General features: G+C 42.8%; 2 protein-coding genes across 5 annotated transcripts; both read right to left on the reverse strand.

The window, feature by feature from the left end:
* Nucleotides 1–15,171: 15,171 nt before the first annotated feature.
* On the reverse strand, nucleotides 15,172–21,558 carry LOC112897405 (zinc transporter ZTP29-like). Of its 3 annotated transcripts, XM_025965694.1 has the most exons (14): nucleotides 21,429–21,558; nucleotides 21,284–21,334; nucleotides 20,827–20,885; nucleotides 20,619–20,711; nucleotides 20,464–20,550; nucleotides 20,290–20,374; nucleotides 19,416–19,477; nucleotides 18,290–18,346; nucleotides 17,570–17,610; nucleotides 17,294–17,361; nucleotides 16,506–16,562; nucleotides 16,308–16,425; nucleotides 16,072–16,184; nucleotides 15,172–15,479 (listed from the first exon to the last, which is right to left on the reverse strand). In XM_025965694.1, the coding sequence occupies exons 3-13, from the start codon at nucleotides 20,833–20,835 to the stop codon at nucleotides 16,139–16,141; spliced, it is 723 nt and encodes a 240-aa protein (XP_025821479.1). In that variant the 5' UTR covers nucleotides 20,836–20,885; nucleotides 21,284–21,334; nucleotides 21,429–21,558; the 3' UTR covers nucleotides 15,172–15,479; nucleotides 16,072–16,138. The 3 variants fall into 3 exon arrangements, with proteins under 3 accessions (XP_025821479.1, XP_025821478.1, XP_025821480.1); XM_025965693.1 differs by having other exon boundaries at nucleotides 21,284–21,556; XM_025965695.1 differs by lacking the exon at nucleotides 20,827–20,885 and having other exon boundaries at nucleotides 21,284–21,554.
* Nucleotides 21,559–22,038: 480 nt separating this feature from the next.
* Nucleotides 22,039–26,865, reverse strand: LOC112897155 (probable E3 ubiquitin ligase SUD1). Of its 2 annotated transcripts, XM_025965374.1 has the most exons (10): nucleotides 26,580–26,864; nucleotides 25,934–26,434; nucleotides 25,815–25,824; nucleotides 25,246–25,436; nucleotides 24,949–25,145; nucleotides 24,554–24,847; nucleotides 23,584–23,741; nucleotides 23,323–23,486; nucleotides 22,959–23,099; nucleotides 22,039–22,775 (listed from the first exon to the last, which is right to left on the reverse strand). In XM_025965374.1, the coding sequence occupies exons 1-10, from the start codon at nucleotides 26,796–26,798 to the stop codon at nucleotides 22,389–22,391; spliced, it is 2,262 nt and encodes a 753-aa protein (XP_025821159.1). In that variant the 5' UTR covers nucleotides 26,799–26,864; the 3' UTR covers nucleotides 22,039–22,388. The 2 variants fall into 2 exon arrangements, with proteins under 2 accessions (XP_025821159.1, XP_025821158.1); XM_025965373.1 differs by having other exon boundaries at nucleotides 25,246–25,824; nucleotides 26,580–26,865.
* Between the last annotated feature and the right edge of the window lie 562 nt (nucleotides 26,866–27,427).

Below are 27,427 nucleotides of genomic sequence, written 5' to 3' on the forward strand. Positions count from 1 at the left end.
AATCAAGCACAAGAGACACAAGATTTTCACCCGAGGTTCGAATCCACTCAAGGATTCTACGTCCCCGTTGAGGAGTCCACAAAGGACCAGGTTCCTCTCAACCCTTTCTTCTCTCAAGCAACCACAAAGGTCAAACTTGAGCTTTTCACTAGCAACAAGGGTAATACAAACTTCTCAATCCAACCACACCACGAGTTGGTTATTCTTGAGCACCTCTAACCGTCTAGGAGCCAAGCTCCAAGAGTAATAGATGTGGAAAGCGATGGAGAGTGTCAAGAGATGCCCAAGAGAGGTGAATCTCTTGGGAAGAACTTGAATCTTGCTTGGATCTTGCTTAAACCCAACCCTAGACCAAAGATTTGGAGTGGGGAAGCTAGAGTTTCACTTTGGGGAGCTTTGGAGTGCTTAGAATGTGCTTGAGACTCAGTTTCACAGGTTAGGCAAGGGTTTTTTGCGTTTGGGGGTCGTGGGGTATAAATATCACCTCACTGGAAACTAGCTGTTAGGCTGATTTCCAGTGACCTGGCGGACTGTCCGCCAGGAGCACTCGGGTTTGGGCAGTTTAAGTGAACTGGCGGACTGTCCGCCAGGCCTGGCGGACTGTCCGCTAGGAGCTCTCGGATTTGCATAAATTGCTACAAGGCTTACTCTCCGGATTTGATTTATTGGTGATCTTCCACACACTTTCCACATCCCCCTTGATAGTACGGTATACCTAAACTCAAGAAAACATAAAATAAATAAATTTCTCCGCTTGCAACTCTTTTCTTGATCTGGTACCGTTCTCCAACTTTGAATAGTCGTCAAGATTCACTCCTTTTCTTTTCTCCTTTTTGGTTTTTTGACCCCTGCTCATTATACTCAATTGAAACATTAGATACTCATTTAGGTTGTTATTAATCACCAAAATAGGTTATTAGGTCTAGATGCACTTTCAATCTCCCCCTTTTTGGTGATTGATGACAACCCAAATGAACCAATACAATGAATTCAATAGAGCTTGAGGAAATATATATGTGATGAGCTCCCACTAAATCCATGCATCCACAAGATATTCATGAACTCCATTTCATAATGAGCATACCAAATAAAGTTATAGCACCATGATGAGATATAACCAAGATTAGATAAACAAGGATAAGCAATAAGTTCACAATCATAGCATAGCATCATCCATAAATAAGTTATTACAAACCAACTTAGTTCAAATACGAGATAAGCAATAAACACATAGTCTCACATACATCCAAATATCCAAATAAGTTTTTGACGACACTCAAGCTCACACCGACTCTAAGAACACATGCTAGGATACAATCTTTTCTCCCCCTTTGGCATCAAGCACCAAAAAGAGAAAAGACAAATGGAAGCTAGGAGCAGCAATCACTCATCATCCTCATCATCATCATCATCACCTACATCATAATGCTCCCATTCAGCTGGAAAGTCTCTAGGAGGAGAAGGTGGAAATGCGGGCCAATCCGTCTCCTCAATGCCAAGGTGGCGCTCAATCCTGTTGATGCTCTACTGATTTGCCTGAGCGTGAGCGCGAACTACATCATTGGTGTTGCGGCATACCTTGAAGAGAGCTTTCAAGCCAGAAATAAAGGCATTGCCTTTCTTGCGAGGATGAGTCCTAGAAGAGGAAGGCATCACCAAAGTGGAGGGCATATCCATAGTGGGCTGGGGTGGAGAATAAGCTGATGGAGGAGACTCGCCTTCTGATGGAAACTCTTGCTCCTTGGGAGGCTGTGGACAATATGGTGCATGGACAGTGTCGTATCCAAACTCTATTCCCGTCACGGCATTTATCATCCTTTGGATATTAAGAAATCGGGCAGCCCTGCTGGCTGAGCCCGAAGCCTCCTGGCGGACTGTCCGCCAGGAGCTCTCAGCCAGCGAATTCTCTCCACTCTCACGTAACCTATCCAATTATTCAAATAATCTAGAGAGAGATTGGATGTATATGATTTAAGATATTTGGGATATAATACATGGTTTTTCAAGAGAACATCACATAAAATGACCATGTTAACCAACTCGATACAAACGATCAAGAAAATCCAAGATTTTCACAAACAAGGCATACAATATTTTGAAAATCACTTTTTGTTAAAAAGTTTACGATTAGACAAGCAGGTGTGCAACACTTCATTCCAAATTTCTAGAATCAATGATGTTTAGCTCATTCCTTAATGCACAAAATCTTTTCTCATCTAAGGGTTTGGTGAAGATATCGGCAACTTGGTCGTTTGTTCTCACATGAGAGATCTCTATGTCTCCTTTAAAGTTATGATCTCTCAAGAAATGATGCCGGATATCTATGTGCTTGGTTCTAGAATGCTCACATGGATTTTCGGCTATTTTAATGGCTCTCTCATTGTCACATAGGAGAGGAACACGGTTAAAGGTATAACCGTAATCCTTTAGAGTTTGTCGCATCCACAAGAGTTGAGCACAACAATGTGCGGCCGCAACATACTCCGCTTCGGCCGTGGAAAGAGCTACGGAATTTTGTTTCTTGGATGCCCATGATACAAGGGACTTACCCAAAAATTGGCAAGTCCCGGATGTGCTTTTCCTATCAATTTTGCATCCGGCATAATCCGCATCGGAATAGCCAACTAGTTTGAAATTTGAACCTTTTGGATACCAAAGACCTAGGTGAGATGTATGAACTAAATATCTCATGATTCTTTTAACAGCTCTTAAATGGCATTCCTTAGGGTTTGATTGAAATCTTGCACATAAACAAACACTAAGCATAATATCGGGCCTAGATGCACAAAGGTAAAGCAGTGAGCCAATCATGGATCGATATACCTTTTGATCCACGGATTTACCTCCAATGTTAAGATCAAGGTGTCCATTTGTGCCCATGGGGGTCTTGATTGGCTTTGCATGCTCCATGTTAAACTTCTTGAGTATGTCATGTGTGTACTTGGTTTGGCATAGGAATGTCCCTTCCTTGAGTTGCTTGACTTGAAATCCTAGGAAGAAGTTCAACTCTCCCATCATAGATATCTCAAATCGCTTGATCATTGTTTGACTAAACTCATCACAACAAGCTTTGTTAGTAGAACCAAATATAATATCATCGACATATATTTGGCAAACAAATAAATCATCACCGGCTCTTCTAGTGAATAAGGTGGAGTCGGCTTTTCCAATTTTAAAACCATTTTCAATGAGAAAATCCCTAAAGCATTCATACCATGCTCTAGGAGCTTGCTTAAGTCCATAGAGCGCCTTATGGAGTTTGTAAACATGGTTAGGATATACTTCTTCCTCAAACCCCGGTGGTTGCTCTACATATACCTCTTCCTTGATTGGGTCATTCAAAAATGCACTTTTGACATCCATTTGATAGAGCTTAAAGTTATGGTGAGTAGCATGAGCAACAAGAATGCGAATTGACTCAAGCCTAGCTACAGGTGCAAAAGTTTGATCAAAATCCAAACCTTCGACTTGTGAATAACCTTTTGCCACAAGCCGTGCTTTGTTTCTTGTCACCACATCATGTTCATCTTGTTTGTTGCGGAACACCCACTTGGTTCCAACAACATTTTGGTTGGGTCGCTCCACCAATGACCACACTTCATTTCTTTTGAAGTTGTTGAGTTCCTCTTGCATGGCCATTACCCAATCCGCATCTTGTAGAGCATCTTCCACCTTAAGAGGTTCAAGGAAAGAAACAAAAGAGTAATGTTCACAAAAAGTAGCAACACGAGAACGAGTAGTTACTCCCTTTGCAATGTCACCAAGGATGTTGTCCACGGGGTGATCCCGTTGAACACTTTGGTGCACCCTAGGATGTGGCACTTGATTTCTTGACTCCTCTTGTTCGTCATCCTTTTCTTCTTCATCTTGTTCAACACCTCGCCCTTGATCATTGCCATCTTCTTGATGATCGCTATCTTGAGTTGGAGTAGATGCCTTGTTTGAAGATTGTTGACCTTGATCATTGCTTGATTCTTGAGGACGTACATCTCCAATTGACATGTTCCTTAAGGCTGCACTTGGAGCTTCTTCATCATCTAATTCATCAAGATCAACTTGCTCTCCTTGAGAGCCATTAGTCTCATCAAACACCATATCACATGAGATTTCAACACATCCGGAGATTTTGTTGAATACTCGATATGCACGTGATTTTGAATCATAACCAAGTAAAAAACCTTCCATAGTTTTAGGAGCAAACTTAGAACTCTTAGCTTTCTTGTTGAGAATATAACATTTGCTCCCAAAAACTCTAAAGTATGAAACATTGGGTTTGTTACCGGTGAGAAGCTCATAGGGAGTCTTCTTTAGTAGACGATGAAGATATAGTCGGTTGATGGCGTGACAAGCGGTGTTGACCGCTTCCGCCCAAAACCGGTCGGAAGTCTTGTACTCATCAAGCATTGTCCTTGCCATCTCAATGAGCGTGCGGTTCTTCCTCTCCGCCACCCCATTTTGTTGAGGTGCATAGGGAGCGGAGAACTCATGCTTGATTCCTTCTTCATCCAAGAAGTCATCTACTTGAGCATTCTTGAACTCGCTCCCGTTGTCGCTTCTAATCTTCTTGATTTTTAAGTTGAACTCATTTTGAGCTCTCCTTAAGAATTTCTTGAGAACCCCTTGAGTTTCACTTTTATCATGCAAAAAGAATACCCAAGTGAAACGTGTATGATCATCAACAATGACTAAGCCATATTTGTTACCGCCGATGCTTATGTAGGCAATAGGACCAAACAAGTCCATATGAAGTAGTTCCAATGGTCTACTTATTGTCATGATGTTCTTGGCGGGATGGCTTGACCCAACTTGCTTTCCCGCTTGACATGCTCCACAAGGCCTATCTTTCTCAAACACAACGTTGGTTAGTCCAATGACATGATCACCTTTTAGGAGCTTGTGAAAATTTTTCATACCAACATGGGCTAGGCGGCGGTGCCACAACCAACCCATGTTGGACTTGGTGATTAAGCATGTATCAAGTTGAGCTTTATCTTTAGTGAAATCCACTACATAAAGCTTTTCCTTTAGTACACCCTTAAACGCAATTGAACCATCACTTCTCCTAGAGACGATCACACCCTCATCAGTAAAAATACAATTATAGCCCATGTTACAAAGTTGTGATACGGATAATAAGTTGTAGTCCAAGGTTTCAACAAGAAAAACTTTTGAAATGAAGTGTTCGGAAGATATAGCAATGTTACCGACACCCAATACTCTTCCTTGGTTGTTGTCGCCAAAGGAGATTAAGTCGGTTGGATCGTCGTTCTCTTCATAAGTTGAGAACATGTTTCTCTCTCCGGTCATGTGGTTAGTGCATCCACTATCAATGATCCACTTCGATCCACCGGAGGCATAGCCCTGCAAAACAAATTTAGGCTTTGTTTTTAGGTACCCAAATTTGCTTGGGTCCTCTCACATTAGTCACAAGTGATTTGGGAACCCACACACAAGTCTTTGGACTCTTGCGGTGTGTCCCAACATATTTCGCAAAGACTCTACCAAACTTGTTCCTCATAATCACATATGATGCATTAAACTCATGGAAATGCATAATAGGAAGTTTTGATGCAGTAGAGAAAGTGGGACGGGAGGCCGGAAATCTCGGTTGCACCCGAAGTCGTGGTATGTGTTCTTCGAGAAGAGGTCGTATTGGAAACAATGGATGACATCCTCATCGATGATGTTGGCGATGGTGGTGCGCGTCTCGAAGAAACGCCGTGTGTAGGACCTCAGGATCCCGTTCATCTTCTGCTTCACCTGGGACAAGTCGTGGCGAGTGCCCGCCCTAATCATGGATCCCTGGAAGTTGTTGATGAAGGCTCACTTGAGTTCGTCCCATGAGTCGATGGAGTTTGGCTTGAGGCTTTAAAGCCACATGAGGGGCATGGACACCTGAAACGCCACGGTCTAAACAACCGGAGCTAAACATGTATTTAAACACCAGAAAACAGTCTCTGGTGAAAATACATTACACAAGTGGTGCCACAGTAATACATAGCTTTATTTAATACGTTCGATTATAATAATAATATAAACTAGGAATACAACAGTAGCGGTGATAAACGCAAGGGCAAACTCTTCATCTGACATGGTGGCTTCTACTACAATGGCACCACACCAGACTTGGGTATAAGGCACTACTCACCTTCCTCAAGCACGAAATCAGGATCCTCTGCAATAAGTTATAAACGGGTGAGTACACAAGTACTCAGTAAGTTCCACCTCACCCTACGGGAGGGGAATAACATGCACGACGCACATTAAACACAATGCATTAGCAATGCAACCCATGGTATGCAACTCTTTCCGACATAACCCACAGTAGGTAGCTCACTAGTTGTCAGGACCACACCGTAGCCTGTCCATTCCGTGGACACGGTCCATTCGAATGGATTCTACACTCTGCAGAGGTCGTACACTGTACCCACAAGCTCGACTGCCCGAACGGACAACCGACATAGCCGACACCCAGCCGTGGTCACGCCCCAGCCCGGCCGCACAAACCCTCGGGCCCTGACCCCAATGGTCTATACTCATGAACCATCTCTGCGACCATCAGGCTAACCAGTGGGATTAGGCTAAGTCCGGCCCATAACGGGACCTGTGGTCGTACTAAAGTAAGCTAGGTGAGATATCAAAACAACTCGGTCCTTATGGTTCACCAGGGCAGCAACCATCCCTCAACATGTTAACTCGAGCCTACCTCCACGGTAGCACTCACCTGCCAGTCTACCACCACGGTACCGCCGGCTCCAGCATACCCAGCTGCCCTAGCCTCAGCCAAATCCCTTCATATTCTAGTCTCAACTCTAGATATGCATAACTACTCATATGCATGTATGAGCACACTCAATCACTCAAGCACCGATATATGTAATCGATCCTAAACCAGGGCTACAACTAGACATCCTCACATGGATGCAACCGCTCACGTAGGGGTCGATGAAACTTGCCTTCGCTTACGTACGCGGCGGCGGCGGCGGCTTCCTGCTCGGGGTACGGGTCTTCTGGCTCCGGCCCGCTGTACTGGCCTTCGTACTCCTTGGCAGGCTCCTCCTCGGTCACTCCATGATCTACGGTGGAAACGGCACAACCGGTAAACAAACACAAGCAAACTATAAGATAAGCTCAAATGGAGATGAAAATAGGAGGAATAGATAGTATGTGATTTGAGGAGAGTTTAGGAAAAAGAGTTATGTGAAAAGGAGTTGATATGAAGGAGATATTGGGTTTACAGTATTGGTTGGTATTCAAATAGAATGATTTGGATTAGGTGCTCACGGCCTGGTGGGTGTTTTGGGCCTTTATTAGTATTGCGGAGTTAATGGTCGGGGAGCTGCCTGCTATCTCACCTTGGCGCGGAACAGCTCGAGAAAGAGGGTTAACTGTTGGAGCTTCGTCTCGTGAGTGAGCTGGGCTCATGAGAAATAGTTTAGCTAGCGGAGTGAAGCGGCTCGGTGTGCTTGGGCTGATGATAGGGCTCGTCACGGCCTTGCTCCTTTTATAGGCGAGGGGAGTAGCAGCGGCATCGCATAGGGACGGGCGTCGGCGTGGGCTGCGGCAGCTCGCCATCAACTCAAACAGTGGCAACACTGAAGGCACGAGCGTCAAGGCGGCAAAGACGGCGAGGACGCTGCAGCGGCGTGGGCGAGGTGGGGACGCGGAGGTGGGCGGCACGGCGTGGTGCCGACGGCAGTGCGCGGTCCCGTCGTGGGGCCGGCATGTCGCGCGTGCACGAGCGAGAGCGAGCGCGGGTGGGGACGGCAGGGAGGGGCGTCGGCTTCCTTTTATAGACGAGGTGAGGCGGTTCGCGCGGCGGAAAAATATCTCGGCCGGCACTGTGTGCGACGACCTCGATTTATGGCGAGGTGGAGCCTACCAACAGATGAGTCACAACTTATATACTAAGTACTTAAGTTTAACCAGGAGACTAACACTTATAAAAACACTTACCTTATTGGAGCAACAAAGCCACGAAGGAACACACACCTTTAAGTGGCTAGTCTAGCACTCACCCTCCTAGCCTTTCCACAACTTAACTACCTTGCTCATGGGTGGATGCTATGGCAAGGAGGGGGCTCTATTTATAGGTCAAGGGAAGCCATGGTATTAGGACAAGTGTCCCCCCTTCTAGAGAATTCCAAAATTTCCTATTTTCAAAATTTTACTTATTACTAATTCTAGAGTATTCCATAGAAAATATCTCACTCTTGCTTAGTGGAGAAGGAACTGGAGGGTTGCTTTAAAAATATCCCACTCTTGCTTAGTGGAGAAGGAACTAGAGGGTTGCCTTGAAAATATCTTTCAATGGTAATAAAAACTAGGATGTTACAACACCAGATCCACCAGAAAGTAGAGAACTTTTGTAGTGTTGGATCCCCCTAAAACTTCAATGGCGACGGAGTAGCAACGAATCCACTGGCGCGGGTCTTGCTTACCATCATAATTGGGGATTCCGACTAATTTGAAGTCCTTTGGGTAGGACTTGTCGCTGATGCTGGTGGTAAAGGTGGGGAAGCGGTCGCTGTCGTTGTCATCGTGGTGCCTGTTGGTATGGTCCCTTCTCCTCGCTTTAATGACAAGCCGCTCTTTATGGCCTTCATTGATCTTCTGCCTGAGGTCGATCGTGGGAGCGTCGTGGAGGTTGGCCTCGACTGGATCTTGGCCGTGCTGCCTTGCCCCATGCTGGTTGCGAGGGGGTTGTTGTACTTCTTGTTCGTTGTTGCCACGCGTGGACGGGTGGCTCTTGTTGCACTGGAGGTTGTCGTTCCTCCGACTCCCGTGGCCCCCTCCGGGGGTGCGACTGACCAGTGCAGTATCACCATGGTGCTCAGATCTCGAGGGCTGATTCTGACTTGGAGACACTGGATGTTGCCCATCGAGTTGCATGAGTGCGCGCAGGGTCAAGTACTGCAGCCTTTGTATCTGAGGATTGGATGGGAGTTGTTGAGCTAGGAGTGCTGCTTCTACAATGGCGCCAATTAGCGTAAGGTACTCGCGATCCGTGACTGCTGCAAAACCATTATTAAGGTCCCTTGGTATGCGGGCACGATTCTATGCATTGTGCCTGTGTTGAGCGCGCTTGACGTTCTTTGCCCACCGGATCCTGCGGTGCTCCTTATCTTCATCTTGGGGAGCATCAGCTGTGGGCTTGTCAGCTGAGACGTCTGCAAGTTGTTCGTTATCATACTGGGGGTCCAGCTCGTCCTCCTCCGCATTGTGAAGGGAGGCCATGCATACTTGACGATCCGGTGAGTGGTTAGCTCTAAGGCTGTGGTCGAGTAGCTCTGTGCTACTTTCTCCTTCTTCCAGGATGGGAGAAAGAGGTCTACCCTCCTGGAAGGGTAGTTCCTGTGTGAAAGCCACAAGGCGGGAATCGTAATAGAGTAGTTCGGAGGGCTCAAAGCCCTTCCAGTACACGAAATGGCCTTGTGGCATTGATGTGATGGTTAAAACCTAGAATGCTATCCAAAAAAGATTCGGTGTGGCCGTCGGGTTGTGAGTGGTTTTCAAGGGCGAGGGACACCCAACAAGCGGTGACTCCCACGTCTCCAAGTCCTTTATGGAGCTGGCTTGAAGGTGTAGTACTAAGCGGGGAGTACTCTTCATTGGAATCCGAGTAGGTGTCAAAAATGGGGCCGCTTGGCAAGCGGTGGCGCCTACATCCTTGATCTTTAGCAGCAGATCTAAATCCTCCTCCAAGTCGGAGAGGGATTTGGATCGTGAGGTCTTTTCAGATCGGTTTGAACCCGACTCGAATAGATCTGGTGCGTCACGAGTGGAAGTCGCGTTGAAAACGGACATCTTTTCGATCTGCTGGGCCAGATCAGGAAGCAGCATATCATCGAGGTTGTCAATGAAGTCGTCTAGGTCGTTGCTTCGAGTTGATGAAGAGGCCTCCGGCTCTTTGGAGTTGGCTAGGTGGCTGTTGAAGCCACCCGAACCATTGGTGACGCAGATCCAGGAGCCGAAGATGAAAGTTGTGCCCTCGTCGAGCACAACACTGCTGAAGTTAAACGATGCCATCGAGTTCTCCGGCGGATCTTCGATGAGCCCCCCTACCTGGTGCGCCAGCTGTCGGTGTTTTACCACCACACCCACCGAGGGATACCCCCGAGGCGGTGAGTTTGTAGGTAGGGTGTCGCCGAGATTAGGAACTCGAAGGTGCAAAGGAACACAAGGTTTTAGACACGTTCGAGCCATTAAGTGCGTAATACCTTACATCCTGTTTGGTTTGTATTGCCTTTGATGATGATTCTCCCCGAGAGGGTTCCTGTCCGCCCTTATATAGTCTGGGGAGATAGGTTTACATCGAAGTCCTAGTCGGGTACAAGCCCAGGAGTCCTACCCAAGTACTTCTCGGATAGTTTTCTACTGTATCCGACTAGTCTAACTATTCTATGAGTAATCCTACTGCATTATGAGTAGTTACAATAGATGTAGAGCGTGGGTCATGTCCCATCCCATATCCTAGGAGAAGTATGCCATATGTGCAGTCCCACGCACCCGGGTCTGACAAAGGTACCTTAACGCCTAGGTTGAGTGATGTAATAGATACTAACATCTTCTAAACGCTACTTTGTGGCCTATGATCAGTGAATTTTATAAAAATCCACAGTGGCCCACTTTTTCCAAATTCAGGTTCTCTAGGGTGAGGCCTGTAATTCTAAAGCTGTGAAAAAAACCTAGTATGATCCCATGACCAGATGGCAAAGTTCTCGAGGTTTTACATTCGCCACGAAATCTGCATCGGCAGTCCATGGAGTCGGGGCCACCAAGGTACCTTAACGCCTTGGTTGAGTGATATAATTGATACTGACATCTTCTAAACTATCCATGCTAACTTTCTTTATGCCATTCCTGCCGCAACCAACTCATCTTGGAACACGGGTGGGTCCAAACATCTTCGTCAGAATCAGAAGATTTCAATGATACAAACGCTGCTTTGAGACCTACGATAAGTGAATTTTATAAAAATCCATAGTGGCCCACTTTTTCCAATTCAAGTTGTTTAGGGTGAGGCTTGTAATTCTGCAGCCGTGAAAAAAATCCTAGCATGATCCCATATCCAGATGGCAAAGTTCTCAAGGTTTTACATTCGCCACGAAATCTGCATCGGCAGTCCACGGTGTCGGTGCCACCAAGGTACCTTAATACCTTGGTTGCGCAATGTAATTGATACTAACATCTTCTAAACTGCCCATTCTAACTTCCTATGTTCCATTCTTGCCACAACCAACTCATCTCGGAACACGGGTAGGTCCAGACATCTTCGTCAGAATCGGAAGATTTCAGCAATGCAAACGCTTCTTTGTGGCCTATGATAAGTAAATTTTATAAAAATCCACAGTGACCCACTTTTTCCAATTCAGATTCTCTAGAGTGAGGCCTATAATTCTGCTACCATAAAAAAACTTAGCATAATCCAAATGGCAAAGTTCTCAAGGTTTTACATTCAGCACGAAATCTGCATCGGCAGTCCACTATGTCGGGGCCACCAAGGTACCTTAACGCCTTGGTTGCATGATATAATTGATACTGATATCTTCTAAACTATCCATGCTAACTTCCTTTATGCCATTCCTGCCGCAACCAACTCATCTCGAACACGGGTGGCTCCAGACATCTTCGTCAGAATCGGAAGATTTCAACGCTACAAACACTGCTTTGTGGCTTATGATAAGTGAATTTTATAAAAATCCACAGTGGCCCACCTTTTCCAATTCAAGTTCTCTAGGGTGAGGCCTATTATTCTGCATGCGTGAAAAAAAACTAGCATGATCCCACGTCCAGATGGCAAAGTTCTCAAGGTTTTACATTCGCCATGGAATCTACATCCGTAGTCCACGGTGTCGGGGCCACCAAGGTACCTTAACACCTTGGTTGCGTGATTTAATTGATACTGGCATCTTATAAACCATCCATGCTAACTTCCTATGTGCCATTCCTGCCGCAACCAACTCGTCTCAGAACACGGGTGGGTCCAGAAATCTTCATCGAAATCGGAAGATTTCAGTGATACAAACGCTGCTTTGTGGCCTATCATAAGTGAATTTTACAAAAATTCATAGTGGCCCACTTTTCCAATTCAGATTCCCTAGGGTGAGGCCTGTAATTCTGAAGCTGTGAAAAAAAACCTAGCATGATCCCATGTCCAGATGGCAAGGTTCCTGAGGTTTTACATTATCCATGAAATCTGCATCGGCAGTCCACAGAATCGGGGCCACCAAGGTACATTAACGCCTTGATTGCGCGATGTAATTGATACTGACATCTTTTAAACTATCAACGCTAACTTCCTTTGTGCTATTCTTGCCGCAACCAACTCATCTTGGAACACGGGTGGGTCCAGACATCTTCGTTAGAATTGGAAGATTTCAGCGATACAAACGCTGCTTTGTGACCTATGATAAGTGAATTTTATAAAAATCCACAGTGGCCCACTTTTTCCACTTCAGATTGTTTAGGGTTAGGCTTGTAATTCTGCAGCCATGAAAAAAACCTAGCATGATCCCATATTCAGATGGCAAAGTTCTCAAGGTTTTACATTCGCTATGAAATCTGCCTCGGCAGTCCACGGTGTTGGTGCCACCAAGGTATCTTAATGCCTTGGTTGCACAATATAATTGATACTGACATCTTCTAAACTGTCCATTCTAACTTCCTATGTGCCATTCTTACCGCAACCAACTCGTCTCGAAACACGGGTGGGTCCAGACATCTTCATCGGAATTGAAAGATTTCAGTGATGCAAACGCTTCTTTGTGGCCTATGATAAGTAAATTTTATAAAAATCCACGGTGGCCTATTTTTTCCAATTCAGGTTCTCTAGGGTTCTGCTGCCGTAAAAAAAACTCAGCATGATCCAGATGGCAAAGTTCTCAAGGTTTTACATTCGATACGAAATCTGCATCGGCACTCCACGGTGTCGGAGCCACCAAGGTACCTTAACACTTTGGTTGCGCGATGTAATTGATACTAACATCTTTTAAACTATCCACGCTAACTTCCTTTATGCCATTCCTACCACAACCAACTCATCTCAAACACGGGTGGGTCCAGACATCTTCGTCGGAATCGGAAGATTTCAGCGATACAAACACTACTTTGAGATCTATGATAAGTGAATTTTATAAAAATCCACAGTGGCCCACCTTTTCCAATTCAGGTTGTTTAGGGTGAGGCTTGTAATTATGCAGCCGTAAAACCTAGCATGATCCTATATCCAGATGGCAAAGTTCTCAAGGTTTTACATTCAGTACGAAATCTACATCGGCAGTCCACGATGTCGGTGTCACCAAGGTACCTTAACGCCTTGGATGCATGATGTAGTTGATACTGATATCTTCTAAATTGTCCATGCTAACTTCCTACGTGCCATTCTTGCCACAACCAACTCATCTTGGAACACGGGTGGGTCCAGACATCTTCATCGAAATTCTTCACAGCAATTAAATCTTTCGGAACTTCCGACACTATGTAGGAAATTCTGATGGGTCAGAACTTAAGATACTGGACCGGAAGAACTTCTGATAAAAGGAAAGTTCTTATACGAAATTTAAAGTTAAACTTGAAACTGCAGAACCTGGTTGAATTAAAAGTTGCGCAATGATACTAGAAGAGTATATAGATCAGCATAAAATAAACTATAGGTCAACAAGATCTGAATAAATGCAATAAGCACAAGATACAAGAGAATTATTCCCGAAGTTCACTTCCACTAAGGAAGCTACGTCTCCGTTTAGGAGCTTACAAAGAGCCGGATCTTCCACTAACCCTTTACCTCACTCAATCAACCACAACCGAGGATTGAGTCACCTACTATGAAATCCACAAAGGATGGGTAATACAGACTTTCCGGGGCGCGCACACACAAGAGGACGCTCAACTAAGCAACACCAAACCGTCGAGAAGCAAGCTTCAAGAGTAACAAACGCAAATTGATGGATAAAGATGCTTCAAGTACTTTTGAGATGAACGTGGCTGCCTTCTCACTCAAAAGCTCAAGCCTCACACCTCACTCTAGCTCTCACCTAAGCTCTAGCTCAAATAAACTAAAGAATTAGCTTTTGGAAGGATTGGAGAGGAGTAGTGAATGCTCTTGGTCTCGGGTTAGGTAAGCAGCAAATGAAGGAAAGGCTGAGAGGGTATAAATATCTGAGCCCCAAAAACTAGCCGTTAGTGTGTAGAATATGCAGAATAAGTGATTGTCGGAACTTCCAACCCTATTAAAAACAGCCGGCCGAGAACCCCTTGTCGGAACTATTAACCAACTTTCGACAGGGGTCGGAACTTCCGACACACACTGAGTCAGTGAGAAAACTAAGTGCATAAGTGTATGATTTTGTATCTTTCTTGGGTAGTTAGCATCTCAATTAAGCACTTTGACATCTTCAATCTATCCATTTGCATCCCTCTTAATAGTACGGTGTTTCCTATACTCAAATTCAAAATAGAAAATAAATAAAGATCTTCTTTTAAACTCCATCACCATCTATCAAGTAAATTGATATCTTTTCACATATATAATTTATTTCATTGAATTTTAACCTGTCCATAGCTCGATAACCATATTAGCTCCTTAATTATGCATGTCATCAACATCAAAACTGGGCCAAATGCACCTTCAGCACCACGGGTTGGTTTTGCCATCCTGTGAGCGTGAGCTGTACCAAACATTTTTTTTGCCCTTTTTTGCTTGGGGGCCATTTTCACCGTTCATGAGCCGTTTCCTCTGTTTGAACATAATCTCATATGTTAGTGACGTCTATAGCCATTCCACAGATCTTGGTCATTTTTGTAGTGGGCACCTATCGGCCTATTTTTTGAGTCCCGTTCCATGGTCCTTTCCTCCCGGGGCTGTTTTCACCCTTTCATCGATCTTTTCCTCCCGTTCGAACATGATTCTATATGTTGGCGACCTTTGTAACCTTTTCCATAGAAATTGAATATTTTTATACCGAGCACCCGTCAGATAGTTTTTGACCTCCTGTAAGTTAGCTCATTTTTCTTAGCATTTTTTGCTCGGGGCCATTTTTACCCGTTCATGAGTCATTTCCTCCCATTTGAATATAGTTCCAAAAAAATCTCCAAACACCTTCAGCAGCACCGAAGCGACTAGGAAGGACTTTAAACATGTGCTATAGGTCATTATTGACTCCTAATAACTCTGAAAATAAAAATCACCAAATTAAACTTCAGTCATCACTGTTCATCAATCATTCATCATATAGTATTTATTTCTTTTACTTTACATCATATTAGTGGTTTGTGTCTACTTCTGCTTTCTAAAAATATATACAATCTGCTTTCTAAACTGCTTGTGCTTCTTTTCTCGATGATTGTGGCCACATATCTGCAAGGATATTGATAACCACCCCTGATCTGCCACTGGCCGTCATTGTATTATCGATTATTTCTGAAACCATCTGATGATGTTGAACTGTAGACACATCCTTCCCAGTTCCCACCAACACCTATACATGATGATTCATCTGATCATTTTTTTAATGAAATACAAATGTAAGCTGGTCAATTTGTTAGCCCATGTAATGTCATTTTTCTGCATGCAGGAGAATACTAACCCATTTTATAACTGATTTATAATATCTGTTCGTAAATAGTTAATAAGTTTGTTATGTCTTTTTTTCACATAAGTACCTTTTACTGTATGCGTAGTTAAGTTTGTTGAAAATGTAGATATGAAAATATTTGAGGTACGTGTTAAATGACTTTCACTTTCCTGAGCTACATAAGATAAGACAAACTACTATTTCTATGATATCCTAATAATTTTAGTGCACAATCACACTGCAAAGTGAAATATTGTAGCAGATTCATACAAGCATTATTTATCATTTCAATGTTATTTCAACCATGAAAGCAGTGGATCTGTGTCTGCAGGAATCTCTATGGGTTTAAAAGTTCAAATAGATGCCTCTACAGTTTAAAGATAGAATTATTTTTCTAGTAAACTCAAAACTTAATATTCTTCCAAAAAAATAATGATAATTGATTTTACTTCCTCTTAGCAAAGAGTGATAATTCTATGAAGCAGTTGTAAGATACCTTGTTTGCCACACCCATGTTGTAATGCTCTTGACCATAGCATCAATTGGTTTTTGTGCAAATCATGTTAAGCACTCATCTCCTTTGGGAGGCTAACATCGAGGAAATACAAGCTGCAAAGAAAGAGATACATAATTACTACGTTTATCAAACCAACCAGATCACATTCTCATCCTACTATATCTCATTTGAGATGTCTGTGTATGCTTATTCCATATGCTAAGATCATGGCACACCTCATTGACATAAAGGCCATGCCAACAAATACTGCTTTAACAGCATCCTTGGGTCCAGCATATTCAAATGCTAATGGTAGCATTTCGTACAATGTTAGAAAAGCCATCACTCCTCCCACTGTATAAAATAAAAATATCAGTTGAGTGAATACTTTTAGTTTTTTAAAAGGAAATGATTTTTAACAAAATTGTAGTTACCTAATCCAAGTAGACCTTCCAATATTTCAGGATTCAAATTGCTTGGGAATATGTATGCTGAAAGAAATTTGGTTTCACATTCATTGCATTGAGGTACGACACAGATAGCTGTATGAAACTCAGTAACTTTTTGATATCATGATGTGTTTCCATTTGTAAAGTTTTGACATTTGGAACCATACTTTTCTTCTTTCTGTTTATATTAACTGAACATTGTATTAAATTCCATTCACTCATGCATAGCAGCATTTTCTTTATGCCTAAGTTCCTCGTGTAAATTCCGGTTAATAAGTGTACTTTTTAATGCATCTCTTGCATCATACTGATTTGAGCAATTTTTCTATGGCCCAGATAGTAACCACTAGTCACAAATAGATGTCTCACCGATCAGGACCAGTGTTCTTCTAGCATTGCTCAGATTAGTGACTTCTATCTTTATTTATTCTAATGATGATGCATTCATTAGGATTTTGGAATTAGGATTACAGAATGCTTCATAGGCTCTCTTTAGTTTATACTACTCCAAAAACTTTAGGTCTTCATTGGAGCAAGAATATGTTAAGCAACACAAAGGAACTTAGTCTACATCAGTTGCTCGAGGCTTTTTTTTTTTTTTTGTTGAGTAAGACAAAGGTATGTATTATCATGTTTTGTTGCATCATTGGACCCCCACCTCCTAACACTTGTGTTATTTTATGGTTTAAGGTACACGTTTGGTTCAGATATTAATTACACTAATGGTTTGAGCAAAGTAGTCGCTGAAGAATAACTTAAAACAGTCAACCTACCCACAATAATTACACCTAGTGGCTCTGCAAAGCCCGATAGTGTTGCTAGTTTGAAGGCTTGCCATTTACTGCACCAGAGACATGAGAAGTTAGTATTTCAAAAAAATATAAAGATTATTTATTTATTTTGCAGATAAGTGCCAAGTCATATTAGTTTGACTGTTTGTCATGCATTTAGTGGTTATTATATGATAGAATTTGTGATTCAGCACTTTGTTATAACATATACAAAAATGAAGGGGGTCATAATTCTGTAAAAAGTTATGTAATCTGTACCTGCTAGTGGCAAAGTACGCTGGGAGAGCTACTGAAATACCCTGGGGGTGAATGAAAGCAGACGCAGCAGATATTAGCATATTTGATTTGTGTTATGAACTAAACTGTGCGGTGACTGGTGAGAAGAAATATGCCTACTGCCTATATAGCTGTCTAAATTCACCATATTTTTATAACTAATAAGCGTATTAGACCAATCTCAGTGCACAATTTCATTCCATTGTTACCAAAACTATCATGTCAGCTTTACAGTGAAATATAATGGAAGTCTTTCGTTGCATAGTTAGTTTTGTGACATTGTTTTATAGATGCTGCAGCATTCAATTCTTACATGGTGTTGTGATCAAATGTATCTTGCAATGAAATGATAACATCCTCAATGCACGTTTGATGGTGTTTCATGGGAATTGGTAACCGAGCCCGCTGGATTTCGTGGGGATGAAACCCTCACCTTCTCTCTCCTCATAATGAGTTTGTCAAGTCAACAAAATTGTTGATGTATCATAAAATTTATTAATAACACGTAACTCTCATGACACCCCACTAAGACTAGCCTTATATATATACTTCCATGTTTGCACTTTGGAATGGGGATATAAAGTTTCACCTACACCCACCAAAAGCAATAGAAAGGTTGTAGGATGGCATGGGAATGGGTGAGGAGACAATTGATGTGTACCAATAGTCAGTTCCATTCACAAGCCATGTAGACTCGATTACCTCGGGAATGTAGTGTAGAGCTATAGCAAGAGCCAAATTCAAACCAACACGGAAGCCCTGATAAGTAGGTAAGATTAGTTAGCCATTCAACATTACATATTTACAATTAATAACAAAAACTTAGGTTCGCACTTGGAACCCACTTGGCCCAGCTTTGAAGCCTGGGCTAATTACATAAGCTAGAAAAAGACGGATAAATGCTTTGGGTTCTGAGGCTGAGCTTCAGATAATTGAAGCCTGGCTCCCCTTTATCATGCAATGAACAACAGGATTGTTGGCAAGACAAGAAATAGATGCATCAAAGGAGTAGCAGGCGTTCACGACTTGAGTTGTTAGACTCGAGTGTCTTAGTTTGTTTGTGTTAGTCTTATCCATGGTCGTGAGTTGTTGAGGTTGGTGGAGCAAAAGCTATTTGTTAGGAGTGATAGATGGGTTTGTTAGGGTTGACTGTATATAGTAAAGAGCTCGGCAGAAACATTTGAGATTAAGCAAGGAATAGTCCACCACCTAAATTATTGGTTGCTCAGAGCCTCCTTAGGGTGAGTATATCTCCACCCTTGTTGTTCGTCACCTAGCAAACTAACCACATCAGGGAGAGAAGCTCCTATTTTGGTTCCAGGTTTCTCTAAATTCACGCTTCTAGAGTCATAAACTAGGAAAAAGGAACTACATTCTACAGCTCAGGCAAATGGGGCCTCATTCATATATTGAGAAATGCAAAGGTACCTTTCACAAATGATGGACAATAGTTGATTGTGCTTCTACCATTGTCCATGGATTAAAATAGTTTCTGTTACTATGAAATTGGTTGGAATGTGATTGACATGATTAGCATGAATAGGAATTATACGGGAAATAATACCTGTATGAATACTTATAGTTGGAAGGTTATTTCAATATTAGGTTACTTGTATACAATATTTCATTTAATCTTGTAATCATCAACTGATAATTCAACAGAAAAAAGGGATGAGTACTCATGAGTAATTTATTCAAGTAACAACAGCATTTGGTTGTCAGAAATCATTGCAACATTTTTTTTTTGCAAGTAAAATACCTAGTTACAACATTGACCATGTACAAAGAAATATTAAGTCATCTAAACATGGGAAACAATGAACAGTACCTTTGTTGTTCCAAGAAATGCAGCTGTACCCACGGGGAAATTTTGCAAACTCACACCGGCAACTGTTGATTTTTTAATGCAATTATTAAAATCAATTAAACTTGCAGCAAATGGAATATTGTTACATGTATATATGCATATTCCCCCTAATAGATCATTTATTAGCTATGCAGAGTTTCATAAGCTTGAATATTAATTTTACTTTTATCATCTAATTATGTGAAATTTCATGAAAAAATAATGATGTTATTTTGGTATTTAATCAGATCCACCAAAATTGAAACTAACAACATTATAGTTTCATTGAATATGACCTGAAAATTTACTGCTGGTTATCACTTGCTAAATTATATCTACATGTACAATATGACCTATAAAGAAAGTGTTTTGTGCTACATTTTTCGTTCAACAAGCACTAGACAATTATGTTTTTAGTAATCCTGCTTCTTTCAAATTATTTAAAGCCAACATGTTTGATTGAGAACCAAAATGTTACATACAAATAAACATTTATGGTGAGATGTTCATTTGTGTGTAAATACTCAAAAAAAATGTATGGTATGTTTTATTCCAAATTTAATGATAAAATTAGGGTTATTGACCTAAAGAAAGTGTTTTATTGACAATTAGGGTTATTGATGTTATTTCAAACATTATGGCATACTTATTAATGATACTTAATGTTACAACACACATGGTATGTCTTATTTTATCAGTTTCATATTTCATTTCAAAGTTGAAACCAATAAATCTGGATATTGATAGAATTTATAAATTATTGTATACAAAGACATCAACAACATATGCAAATAGTTTTATTATAAAATATTGTGTACAGATACACCAAATTACGTTAGGCTTGTTTAAGGCTTACCAATTGCTGTGACAACTACGCTAAAGATCACTCTTCGACGGTGTCTCATCATAAGTTGCTTTCCTGCTATGTTGCCACCAACCGTCTTTTCCAAATGAAATATAGAGCAGAGAATCATATATTAGCTTTTCCATTCAAATGTGACTAAATGAACAAAGTTGAGGGGAACTGGACCTGTTTGTCATTTTGATCTGTCAAATTGCAATCTGGCTCAGGGAAAACATCAGCAATTGTTGAAAATAGCAGTGCTCCAGCGAAAAACTACAATTCACAAGTCGAAATTTTAAAAAGAGGTTACAAATGCCAACAGAAGATGTTTCTATTCTTACCCAAAGGTTTCCTTTCAGAAAACCAATCGCATTGATGGCATCATAAGCCAAGTCAAAGAAAGACATGCTCAGCATGAGTCCAGTAGCAAAGCCCTACAGAATGGTCAAAATGTTGGGTTAAACTGTGAACTTTGTAGGCAACCAAACTTTTGTTGTTCTTTGAACGTAACTCTGTGGGCAGTGGTTAGTAAATAGTCATAGCATCAACCTGTAACATCCCAAGTGTTTTGTTATTTGGCGCACGATTGAGTATAGCCAACAGTGCACCTGGTGAACAGAGTACAAGGATTATTAGAAAAGGCAGTAGGAAAAGGGTAGCTGCCTAGAGGTAACATCTTGTATTCAATGTCTGCCTAGATTATTAGAAAAGGCAGTAGGAAAAGGGTAGCTGCCTAGAGAGCTTGAAGTCATTTGAGGATTGAGTGAATTCTGTTGACGATCTCAGTAGTTATGGGCTTATGGCTGCATGTATATAGTACCATGAAATTATTTACTCTTGAAGAAATCTCGCTCTGTGTTCAAAACAAATATTGGCCATTGTTGGAATAAAAGCGATGCATGAATAATAAATAATGTGCTACAACTCCTGCAATTAATCCTAGCTAGAGTAATGTAGAATGAGAACTTTCGGAAGTAAAAATGGATGGTTAGTTGCCCGTACGTACCAAGTGAGGTGCTTAAGCCACCGACGAGGGACAGAGTAAGAGCAACAGAAACTTTCGGATCCATATGCATGCAATACGTATCGATCAGGTGACTGAAGGCTAGCTAGCTTGAGGCTGCTGCTGCTAGAAGAAGAGAAGCACTTACTGGATGAATGGGTGTTTGGATCGGTTTGGGATGGAGATGGATCGATGTGGGTTTGTCTCCCTTTAGGTTATTTATATATACAAAGGCAACTGATGATGAAATGGGAAGGATATTGAGCATCAAGTGGAGCAGGAGGATGGATGCTTGTTACTTTGTTAGCTTATTGAATCTGTCCAGTTCAGCTGAGTGGGGAAAGTTTGGAATGACTTTGCAGGATAGCTAGCTTAATTCTCAGACGTAGTGGTGGTTAAGGTATGTCTGCACTGCAGGCAAGGTAAGAAAGTAAAGATATTTCATTTGCCATCCATCATCAGGCAGGCAGGCAGGCAGGCTCCAGGCAGGATGCGTTGCCTAAGCAGGAAAAGCAAAGGGGGGGGGGGGGGGGGGGGGGGGGGGAGGAGGGGGTGTGGGGCGGCTTGCGTGTTTGTCTTCTTGTCCTCCCTGACCGATTGCCCCTTTAGGTTGTGTTGGGTTGGGTCTCATGTCATCATGCACTCAGCTGCCTGCACCCGGTCACCATGCATTTTAGTTCATTCCTTGCTACGTACAGCACTTGATGCAGTTTTATTAGGCAAAAGGTGAAAGACAAAGAAATACTGGCTACGCAAGCTTTGATGCAGTTGCCTTCGCCTGTAATAACTCGATGTTCAAGGGGAATTTAGGCCCCCGTACAAGTATGCTCTGCATGTATTTTTGTCTTACTTGATATCACGGTTACGTTCTGAGTAAAAAGATATTTACAAATCTGGAGGTGCTGTATCCTCCCGTGCAGTAAAACCACCAACCAGTACTTGGTATCACTTCTCGCTTGTCGCACCAATAGTTGCTGCCTATATCACTCTGCAACGTAGCCTATACACGCAGCACGAGAATAGCTTGTATATGTTCCAGGAAAAAAGATCTGGTTATCTGACCCTAACCTTGTTTAACACTATAAGATTGGGTGAATCTTGAGTTGAGCTACATATTGTCAGTGTAGTTCTGCAACCTCTGCCCGACGAGATAGCGCTCATCCCTGATAGAATCGTGGAGTCTGACGACGAGCCTGCAGAGTAACTTGGCTATATAACAGAGCACACACATGGCAAGGCTCCCTAGCCATGCAAAACGAAGCACTGCAGAGTTCACGGTAGCAGAGTAGCCAAATACTGGGGAGACGCCTTTTGCGAGCACATAAGGAACACAGAGAGCAGACAGTAGCTTCACGATGATCGGCATCAGTATATCTCGCAAGACCCACATTGCCCTGAGCCCTGAAAACCCATCCTCCCTTGCCTGAGTTAGCTTCCGATCCCACCTTTGATCGATGACATAGGCCAGGAAAGGTGCAACCCTTGTCAAGTGAACCTTCAGAAATAATAAAACCAAAGTAGTTGCATCGCTAATTAGTGAACCTGATTATAACCCAATCAAATAGTAATAATATGCATAATTAGCTAAAACCACCTCCCAGGTTAGGAAACAATTTTGCTGATCCAAAAGTTTCAAGATACAAGATCAAGAAAGCAACAAGAAAAGGTTGCTGCTCACCAACTTAGTCCAGAATTTCAGCAATTGCAACCCCAGGAACCAAGTACAGAAGACATCCAGAACTGGAACTTCATTTTCCACGAAGGGTGATATCAGTAGACAATCAACCAGCAATCCGATCAGAAAGGGAATGGTGACAACCTGACAACAGAGAGAAAGTCACTGAGCTGAATCAACCAGAAAGCAGAAAACTACTCCCTCCATCCCAAATTATTAGTCATTTTGGCTTCTCTAGGTGCATAGCTTTTGCTATGCATATATGTTATGTCTAGGTGCATAGCAAAATCAGAGTATCTAGAAAAGCCAAAACGACTAATAATTTGGGACGGAGGGAGTAACAATGAAACCACCTCAACTAACTTACCCATAGGAACAAAAGTGGAGAACTCTTCAAAGCAGTTGTACCCCAATTGCAGATAATAGAAATCAGAAGGCGTGTCCTCCCAGACTTAGCGTAAGCAAAGGCATCTCTAGAGGCAGCAAAAATAGTTGACAAGATGCAAAATCCAACAGCAAATGCAAAAAGATCTGAGCCAAAAAAAATTGCACAAGTGAGCTGAAACAATCTAACATATGAACTTAGTCCACAAAGCAAGTCTAGTGAACTGCGGTGTACAATCATTACCATTGGACTTCAAAGCACCTGCTACTGGCAACTGAGGGATGGCAAACAACAATGCACGTCCAACTAAGACTGGAACAACAAGTAGAGCAGCATTGAATATCAATGAAGTAAGCCACGCTAGCACCACAAGTAGCACCATACGAACAGCAGCAGATCTCCTGCCAGCAGAGAGAGAGGGGGGGCGCAGTTGAATGTTAGAAACAAGCTCTGCGCACAATTCCTTTGGATATGTAGCATTTGTTAATTGAGTGGTATAGCGAAGTGCATGAGAACAGCAAATAAACAAGACATTAGGAGAAATTACATATTTTTCACAAGACATCATCATTTATTAAAAAGTTGGGAAGCTAGAGTGCATGCTTTGAACAAAATCAGCAGAGATACAGTTTGAAAATTTCAAACTACATTTTAACGTATGGAGAAAACTAATGCTTGGCTGGGTGAGCCTACACTTCAAAGGGGATTTTTCTAATCTCCAGATCTGAAGAAGCTTTCAGTGCATTGAATGGGAATTATTGTTCGAGAAGATTTTTATTGTTCAAGAAGGAATTATCTAATCAGATAGCAAAAATCTTCAAGATGATGGAGTCCATATATAAAAACTATTTGCAATTTGGAATGAAAAGTTCCTTCTATAAAAAGATGCAATTTTGGTACCTTTATTTTTTTTCTTTTCTTTGACCGCATAGGTACTTTTATTGATACATGTGACTATTTTGACTAATCCAGCTCCGACATAAACACAATAACACATTAATTTGGCCATTGAATTTAGTACCCAACAAGTTACTAACTGTGCTTATGTGAATCAAAATGGAAGTACAAGCCATCAAGCATATAGTTAGTACATATTTACTGAATGAACAAACAGAATGGTCAGAAGTCAGAACCAATCTATATCAAGCCAGAGTAAAGAATTAAGATGAAAATTACAACACTGCAACTAACTCCGTACAAACAGATGGTGTACCTTTTGTCCTTAGCCTCAGCAGGCCTGTTGTGCTGATCTTTTGGTATGCCACTATTTCCAAGCTCGGATTCACCAGAGCCATCAGGCTGGGCAATCAATAAACCGGTCAAACCAAGAGCCTGTTCAGTAGTGGCAAACCAATTCCGCAGTGCCTTCTGCACGAGCGCACCAGGCTCAAGGTATTTCAGTGCATTGCAAACTAGAAACTTCAGAAGAAGAACACCTGATAGTAATTCTACATAGTTCCGTGTTGCTTGCCAAAATACTGTGCCCTGAGTTGGAGGATCAAAGTAGCTGCAATTTGCAAGCATGAACATAAATTAACAAATGAGGTGAGATGCCAAAGACTGGCAAATACCTTTTGCCACAATGAAAAGCTAGCATAGAGAACTTACGTGATGTCTAACGGGAACACAGTAGGTGCCAAATGAAAAGCAATTTCAACAGGGACAAGAATGAGCATTGCAACATAGATAACGCTGAGAAAAAGACCCAGCAGAATCTTGAAATAAAAGTTGCAGAATGGCTCCCCTATCTTGATTTGGCCTCCAGTAGTGTCGACAAAAGGGGCACTAACTCCTAGCCTCAATACCTATTGACAAGCAAAACACATGCATACAACTGGTTAAATTCTGAAACAACAAAACAACATATATACTGACATGCTGAACCAAAACTATAGTATGACACACCGGGCAAAGAAGACTGGAAAGTGAGTAGTGAAGCTTCAAACAGATGCATCCAATAAGCCAGTGAAGGGCATTAGAAGCAAATGATGAAGCAAATAGAAGTTGGAGCTTCTGAGGTATGTTCACACCAAACAATTCTGAAGTGCAGATATCAAGCAACCAGCCAAAGATCAATGGGCATATCACAAGTATCGCTGCAAGGTTAAGAGAAACATTGGCTACACTTATGATCCCCCAGAAGAAGTGCTGCAAAAAACTGCATGTCCTATCGAGCACCCCATGTATGCTAGGCAGCATTCTAAGAGGGCTAAACGGCCAGCACACCCAGTTGGTTAATACATCAAAATAAATTGTGATGGTAAGGCGCTCGCCCCTTGAGTATTGCTGGAAAGCATGCAAGCCAATAAAGAGAAGCACCACCATAAGGATAAACCCATATCCAACTAAAAGTACAGAAGCTGTTGAAGTGTAGGAGAGGGCTACATCCACAGTGGCAAAACTGAAACAGCATAATACTATTCTTCCCAGTGAGAAGGGGAGAAATCCAAGCAGAAGAGCAAATGCCACATCACCTATCACCACCTGGATATATAGAGAAAGAGGGAGATTGTTAGGAACCAAATTAGATTAAATTATTATTATTATCTGGAAAGGAAATAATAAGTAGAGAGAGAGAGAGATGCAGACATACCATTAGGGATGCTTCGACGGTGTGCAGCGCAAGGAGCTGCAAGGTATCCAATCCTCCAAAGCGGTTCTGCAGGTGAGCTTCGACCCGCGCCACCCATTGCGCAACGGGAGCAAGGGCATCGGTAGCGATCCTAGCAGGGGCGTTGAGCTGCCTAAGGTGGGGGAGCTCTCTGAGGAAGGCTCTTCTGACGGAGACGCAGGCGAGGACGGTGTCAGGCGAGGGCATGAACCTCAGGGCGTAGGGCCTGGAGAAGGCAGTGGCGCGGAGGGAGAGGAGGCGGCGCACTTGAGCCAAGGTCCTGGAGAGGGCGAGGCGCCAGACCCAGAGGGTGGTGAGCGGCATGAGGAACTCCCAGACGCAGACGGCGAAGAGGAGGGAGAGGAGCAGGAGCGTCCAGGCCATGAGCTTGTTGGCGAGGCCGAGCATGAACTCGGGGAGGGGCAGCCTGGCGGGAGCGTTCGCAGCGTAGACGGGGGCGATGGAGATGGCGCGCTTGCACACCTGAGTCGGATTGCGTTCATCGCTCAATTACATTCAAAATTCAAGTGAACCGAAGAAGAAGAAGAAGCCTAAAACCCCAATCGATTTTCTCCCCATCTCGGCACAGCGTCCGCAGCAGGTGGGGAGCAGCCAAAGGTAACCTCACCTCGCATCTGGACGCCGAGCTTCCGCGCCGCGTGGCGAGCCATCGGAGCAGGCAATCGTCGTGGACGAACCTGATGCTTCCGCGGCAGGCGCAGGGGTGGCGCAGGGGGCGGTCCGCCTCGGCCGGGAGGTGGCAGATGCGGCACGCGTCCTCCTCTTCGTCTTCCACCTCTTCGCCGGGCCCGGGCGGGCGAGGGGGCATCGCCGCCGCGTCGGCCATCGCCGTCCTCGGCTTGACCTCGAAGGAAAGGAGGAGGACAGGCCGCAATGGGCTTTGCCTGTAGCCGTCCGTGGGCTGGGCCGTGGGGTTTTCTCTCCCAAAACCATAAGTGTGATTTGTGAACCTCGTCACAATCAATGGATGATTATTTGTTCCCTTGAATGTGCTAAACCATTTGCTCTATGCGACATGTTTGAACTCAATTTTGTGGTTCAAGTTGTTTATAGAGCAGTTTGTAACTGTAGGAAGAATTAGCATCGTTCGTAACCTTAGTTACGTTAGGTTGTGGTTACCGTTGTGAGTAGAAAATGGCTAGGGATTTGAGGATTATTTATTATAGATATATGAAAAAAAATTAAGATTATACAGTATAATTTAGACACTCATAACGCAGGCATACTCACCACTATAAATACACGTACCCTACGACACTCATAGGGTACAAGCTTGAGGAGGCCACTGAGACTGCCACGTAATGGGAGAAAAAGATGGCCATCCACCAGATGCATGAGGTATTATTTGAAGGGGTCTAACTGGTGGTGGCACTGAGAAGATGGTGTCATTTGTGGGTTTACAATTCCAGGCGGTACTGACCAAAAGGCCCAAATGAGGATGGAGGAAAACTGAAT

This window comes from Panicum hallii, chromosome 6 (genome assembly GCF_002211085.1).
Source record: "Panicum hallii strain FIL2 chromosome 6, PHallii_v3.1, whole genome shotgun sequence".
NCBI lineage: Eukaryota > Viridiplantae > Streptophyta > Magnoliopsida > Poales > Poaceae > Panicum > Panicum hallii.

Bases quoted from the DNA above. Each gene is read 5' to 3' on its own strand.
- LOC112897155 (XM_025965373.1), bottom strand. From the start codon at position 26,798: ATGGCCGACGCGGCGGCGATGCCCCCTCGCCCGCCCGGGCCCGGCGAA. The intron at 25,146-25,245 runs GTGTGTCATACT...GCTTGTCAATAG, and splicing joins TTTCCAGTCTTCTTTGCCCG to GTATTGAGGCTAGGAGTTAG. The intron at 23,487-23,583 runs GTAATGATTGTA...TTTTTGGCTCAG, and splicing joins AGGTGCTTTGAAGTCCAATG to ATCTTTTTGCATTTGCTGTT.
- LOC112897405 (XM_025965693.1), bottom strand. From the start codon at position 21,353: ATGCATATGGATCCGAAAGTTTCTGTTGCTCTTACTCTGTCCCTCGTC. The intron at 16,426-16,505 runs GTAACTACAATT...TATTTTATACAG, and splicing joins GGAAGGTCTACTTGGATTAG to TGGGAGGAGTGATGGCTTTT. The intron at 16,185-16,307 runs GTGTGCCATGAT...CTTTCTTTGCAG, and splicing joins ATGGCCTTTATGTCAATGAG to CTTGTATTTCCTCGATGTTA.